This window comes from Magallana gigas, chromosome 2 (assembly GCF_963853765.1).
Source record: "Magallana gigas chromosome 2, xbMagGiga1.1, whole genome shotgun sequence".
In the NCBI taxonomy this organism is placed as follows: domain Eukaryota; kingdom Metazoa; phylum Mollusca; class Bivalvia; order Ostreida; family Ostreidae; genus Magallana; species Magallana gigas.
Genome location: NC_088854.1, coordinates 29,029,292 through 29,035,589, shown reverse-complemented (window position 1 = coordinate 29,035,589; position 6,298 = coordinate 29,029,292). Strand labels below are relative to the sequence as shown.

At 36.2% G+C, this 6,298-nt stretch overlaps 1 protein-coding gene across 2 annotated transcripts; it reads left to right on the top strand.

Annotated features, from left to right (window-relative positions):
* Positions 1 to 2,972: 2,972 nt before the first annotated feature.
* LOC105347486 (uncharacterized) lies at positions 2,973 to 6,254 on the top strand. Of its 2 annotated transcripts, none has more exons than XM_011456597.4 (2): positions 2,973 to 3,103; positions 3,257 to 6,254. In XM_011456597.4, exon 2 carries the CDS (start codon positions 3,477 to 3,479, stop codon positions 4,905 to 4,907), a length of 1,431 nt encoding a protein of 476 aa, XP_011454899.3. In that variant the 5' UTR covers positions 2,973 to 3,103; positions 3,257 to 3,476; the 3' UTR covers positions 4,908 to 6,254. The 2 variants fall into 2 exon arrangements, with proteins under 2 accessions (XP_011454899.3, XP_011454900.3); XM_011456598.4 differs by having other exon boundaries at positions 2,988 to 3,002.
* The last annotated feature ends 44 nt before the right edge of the window (positions 6,255 to 6,298 follow it).

Genomic DNA, 6,298 nt, shown 5'->3' with positions numbered 1-6,298 from the left:
TGATATATATATCCCTGAAGAGAAATCTTCTGAATTAAAAATAAAATCGATTTATTTTTATTATCATAAAGGTTTAAGTTACATACATAACATAATAGCAGTGGAAGGGGGGGGGGGGGGGCTCAGCAAAATAAAATCGCAGGTTAATACACTGCTTTCAAGATTAAAACAACCTCTATAGTGTCGCTATGTGTCAAAAATGTCACCATTCCCATTGATTTCCACCGTCACGAAAACCTCGCTGAATTTGAACCCAGCTATCTAATACATGTACATGTAAATGTAGATTTATTTATGCTGACCATAAGTATGCAATAATCATTACGATTCATTTAACATGCAAACATAGAATAAAGTACATACAGCGGAGGATATAATAATTAATAGGCGGATTCGAATTTATATGAAGAAGAGGTTGAGACATGTTAAATTTACACTTGTAAATTAATTCAGTGGGGGTTTTTTTGCTTGAAAAATCCCTTCTCTACCTGTTTGTAAGATACTACACAAGTGCGTAATGAATTTAGTGTCAATACTGCACATTTGATTGACAAATTACTAAATATCAAAATTAACCCTTGCAAGTAATACATGCATTAAAAGCTGTGTTCTCTTGTTTATCGTTCATGATTTATTCATATTCTCCCTTATTATTCGTGGATCATTTAGGTAAATATAGTTTTTAGCCGAATGCATTTAAAAAACAGCGGAACGCATAAAATGCACGGACCGTCGACAGACTTTCTGGCCATTTGGGTCTATATTTTTCATTGAAATTTAAAAATTTTAATTTAAAAACTTAGCAAACCAGAGTGTGATACATGTATATATATATATTAAGGTACTTTTACTCATTTTAAAATTAAATATTGAAGAGAACTCAAATGAAACGTATAAAAATTATTAACAGCATGATTCTTTCTTTGGTTGTTCATAATAACACTGATGAACCACAAAAGCATTGAAGACGACTTGAATTTTTTAAAACCATTCGATCGTTCCTCAACTGCAACTGGGGTATTCTACTATATAGTTTCATGTGACGAATTTTCTGGGTGGTTGTAAATACAAAATCAAAGTACTGAAGTACTGACGGGAGTTGATTTTATCGATTATCATTTCTTTTAAAATCAATTTATCTTGCATGGCAATTTGTTTCTAGTTTGTATTTGAATAACGTAATTTTTTATAATATGATTTTTTAGACTTTTCCGACAAGAATTTCGAGAGACCGCATGTGAATCATGTTGTGAAATATTTAAAGATAGAATTCAACTGGTATGTATTAGTTATCGAAACAATTCTAAAAATTGTATGGATCCAAGCACTAATGATATCGAACTCTAGTCTCGTTTAATTAGACGCTCGGTTGTCTCCGGTAATCTCCGACAAGCAAGAGAGCCCCCTCTCTGCTTGTCGCAGATTTACGGAGACAGCCGAGCGTCTGGTTGAACGAGACAAAATTAACTCTGGCGTAGGAATACATGAGACTACAAAAATATCTAAATTGTTCGTAGTGTATAAAATTTGACTATTTTCAAAGTGTTTACAAATAAGAGTCCTTGAAAATCAATGCTTCAGCATACATTACATCGAATTTTTTTCTATTATTTTCAAGAACTTAGTCTTGTCAGCGGTGATGATTTGTGCTTAGGTCCAAACACTGTTTTACTTTCGGTTTGCCAGAGTAACAGCATAGGAGAGTTGATTAAAATCAACTCCCAAAAATGACAACTTTGTATTTATACCAACAGTACATTCTGAATTTACGATATAATAATACATGTATATACCAGTCGAAACATTACAGTTATATAGTTGTTTTCATATTTTTGAATTTGTATCTCCATTAATAAGTTGTTTTCATATTTTTTAAATTTTATTATTTTTAATTTCTGTTTATTTGTGTGTGTTTTGGGGAATTAATAAGCAGAAAGATTTTTGCTCTTTTCGCTGGTAACAATTTTAACGCACAAAGAACAAGTGCACTTATTGGGCCCCGGTAAAATCTGAAAAAATGAATATTCAAATTAAGCACCATTTTTTATCAAATATCATCTATTGGATTTTAAACCTAAGAATCAACAAGTTTTAGTGCTGAATTTAGTATATATAAAAAGCACGAAACTTTACAACAAAGAAAGGGTCAGTCAACACTCGTAATTTTACGAATAGTAAATCGAGGACGGGCATTCATTTCAAAGCCTTTGTTTACTGTCAGCCTAACCATGTACAAACTTATAGAAAACATTTAGAAAACTCCTGTGAAAATAGGAAGTTTGTACAACATTGAGGATTGTACTTAAGAAATAAAAAATGTATGAAAATTTCCAGGTTTTTCCTATATCAAGCGAGAGCTGTTAACTGCATGACCTATGTCGAACCCACGTATGGAATAAATTACTCAAATACAGTAGTCACGTGGGTTCGTTTGTCAAATGTGCTCACTATAAAACACTGACACGTTTTAAATCGTATGTATATACCAAAACTTCTATCGATATACCCATCCACCTACCATGCACCAACACCCCCACCCCTCCACCCTAAAAATGTATCTACCACTTGTATTGTTTTAATGCCTTTGCATGTACTTATCTAGCTTTTACTTCTCCATGTGACCAACTTAGAGTGTATGTACATTATACATGTGCATTGTAATATATACTAGTCTCTGTCCCAATTTTAAAGAAGACGATACCACTTCGTGCCAGTGTTTAGAAGAAACAACACCTTTGATTAGACATCACGAGCCTTCTACAGCCAAATTTAGCATTACATTTCATTCTGCGGTATGGCAGACGGGTAATCTTATTCCTGATATGTAAATTCCACATGAACATACTATGCAAGGGTTAGATCATGTTTCCACAAGGCCTTATCTATGAATGATGCATTCGGTTCGTTTCATTTGCATACAACTTTTTCGGGTACCGTTTTTAAAGGGCACATATATAGTGTCTGTTAATACAACGTTTACTCTACTGCACCGAAACATAAGGGTAGGGAATGCAGTGTTTTAAATTTGATTTGTTTGAATGTTCCGCACTGTGAAAAATTAAAACGCCAGGGACGCGTTCTTTAACACAGACAAAAGACATTGGTAAATACTTAGGCGCATAAGCAGGAAGAAAAGAAAAATCAATGATATTTCGTTCATGAAAAACGCGAATATTAGTTTACTTTTCTGCAGTATGATTCCATGAAATGGAGGTATGTGAACGTCTATTACGCAATGTTTATCTTGTGATTGCAGAAAAAGACTGTGGACTTGGGTGTTATCGGCAAACCTCGATTGAACATACTATCGACACATATTGGACACTTATCAATATCTGAATTGATAACAGCAAGTTACCACGCACCTGTCCCAGGCAAATCCGGAAGGTAAAACGAAGAGAAACACAACCGGGTGTTGTCCTTACAAGACGCCAGCGAAAAAGGGGTGAAGAAAATAATTCCAGTGGGAAGTGATCATGGATCGCCAAGACTACACGCGCGACTGGTACCGCAGTCAGGATTTTCAGTCCCCGGATATGGTTGAAATGAGGGATATGCGACAACCTAGGCCTGTGCAGGGTCGTATGTACCCACCCAGTGATTTCGGGGACTACAGGAGGCCTACACACGAAGAACCGTCTCCTGATTACAACCACGCGGTCCACCACATAGACAAGCGATACATACCGATGCCTGGAATAGCCATAGCAAGAACCCGGAACAGCTTTGCGGGTATAAGTGAAAATCAAAGACATAGTCAAAATGGCGTCATTAACAGGAATGAGGCTTTCGAGAATAGGGGATATGTGGGCAATGATAATCCGCGATATCCCGCACCACGTGGAATCCTCTCGGAGCAGCGACGCCCGACCAGCATTGATTCCAAACTTCCCGGGGACGCCTACATTAAATATGACGGGAACAGGTATACGACGTCTGAATACAACCATTATAGTGAACCGGGCGGGGCGAAAACACAACCATCTTGGATAATGAAAGCGCTTCCTTACAAAGAGGAGAAGCTCGAAAAACGCAAACCAGTATTTACAAGCGGTGTTTTGGCGCGTTTAATAGTGATTGTGTGTATCGTTTGGGATTTGTGTATGGATTGGTTAATAGTCAGTGCTGGAGAGAAAAACGAGTACTTTACGTTCGATTCCGCTAGTAAAGAAGGACCAAGATGTTCCGTGAATGAAGAGGTTTTTATAGCGTTTGGAAACGATACCAAAACTAGAAATGCTACTTTAGGGTTATGTGAAACGGAAAATATATCGAAGATGTGGAAAGCTTTGGTTGCGTTTTCTTTAATTGGGTCCCTACTCGCAATCATTCAAATTATCAACATTGGATGCGAGATGATCAGTACCTGTAAACCGGGAGTGTTCCAAGTTTTACATGCACAGAGCGAAGTGCTGCTGGTCTTATTTTTCGAAGAGCTTCCTCAAATTGGTATGACGCTGTCGTTCTTCGGTGTATGTAGATGCAATGACGGAAAATCTATTGCTTTGTATGGGCTTTTGAGCGTCATCAGCGCTACTGTCTCTTTGACAGCGCGATACGCCACTAGCTTTACCGGACTCGCCGAAGCAGGCGGATGTTGCAACACATGGTGGCGTTGCGGCTGCTGCAAGAATCCCGATTATTGCTGTCGAATTCGGCCAAGAGAATTGTGTTGCACGTGCAACGTGCCCTGTCCGCTATGTTGCTGTACGCTGTATTGCAGAAGCTGTAAATGGTCGCCACAGACATGGTGTGCGCCGCTCATGAAGGCTTTCTCATGTTTTTGCCATTGTTGCCAGTCGGATGACAACATGTACGGTATAAGAATGGTTAACAATTTGGGAATTTTAGTTCTGTGGTTTTGCTCCTGCCTCCAAATTGCAATATACGTCATCACTTTCTTGTAATATACAGTATAACTAGTGATCTGTGAGCAGAGCACATTATGTTAAGACATGCATGTAAGCTTTTGTGCTTACAGACAAATAATAATTGATGATTCGATTAAAAAAGAGTAATAAGGGCACAGTTCGGCGACACAAAAATTGACACCTCTTGATCCAATTGCGTCTCTTTAAACCATTTAGTGAATACTATAAAACAGAAAATAGATCTACAAGAACTTCTAACCTGCCAATCAGCATGGACAAGGAAGTCATGGTTCCAATCATTTCGAAAAGTTTCTATTAGTATTAAAAATCCATTTAATTGACCTTTACATCTGCAACCTGTATTCGATCGAGTATTATAGATAGACATTGTCGATTCATTTAAATGTTTATTTAGTATTTTAGGTAGAATCAATTAAGGATTTCCGTAAAACGAATTGCTGGTTTTTTACATGTTTTTCAGTTTTTGTATTTAACGCATAAGAATTGTTAACTTAAAGAAATCTGGTTATTTCGTTTTGTATAGCCATACACTTCATCACTTATTTTATATATTATTCAGTATTATTTTGTTAACAGAGTGCATAGTTAAAATATGTATATGTAACTTTTTTGCGTGCAGCCGAAGAACTCGAAAGAAGAGCAGTGTCATAAATCTTAGATTCTTCTTGTGGACATTATGTGGACACAGCCAACTCCTCGTTGTCAAATGCGCGTCTTTATCTATCTATATTTTTTTGTGTACCATAAAACTTCTTTTAAAAAAATGCAAACTGCCAATCAGGAGTAACTAGGAAGTTACGAATTCAATGATTTACGGACAGTGCTTAAAGCAGTTCAATGAAATCGATTTTTTAACATGCATTTAATTTACTGTGCATCGACTACCTGTATTTGGTCGAGAATTAGAGATAAGCATTGTCGATTTATTTACGGTAGTTGCGTATTTTAAAAAGAATCATTATGGAATTATGTATAAAGGTTTACTAATCATTCACTCTTTTGATAGATACTATAGTATATGTGTATATCGGAACGTTTATATGGACTTCATATTTCACAAAGCTGACACATAACAAAAATATACCGTAATTTGCTTGTGTTTTTAAACTTCCACAAGGCCTTGTTTACTGTCATATTTTCATGTACGTGGAGAATAAGACATATGGAGTACCCTTTCTAGGTAAAAAGTTTTTGTAGATAGATGGTTTTATCTGTGCCCTCGACATGGCGAATGACGTTTTAATAAACTATTTGCAATATCAATACCCGCCATCATCATACATTTCTGTATACTCACTTTATTACGAAAAGGCTATTTCAAGTGTCATTTTTATTTATTGTGAATAAAGTTATTTCAAAAGCTATATCAGGAAATATGCTTTAATATGATGTACATGCTATTCTAT

What these genes read in the sequence shown, in the direction of transcription:
- LOC105347486 (XM_011456597.4), top strand. Translation starts at nt 3,477, where the DNA reads ATGGATCGCCAAGACTACACGCGCGACTGGTACCGCAGTCAGGATTTT.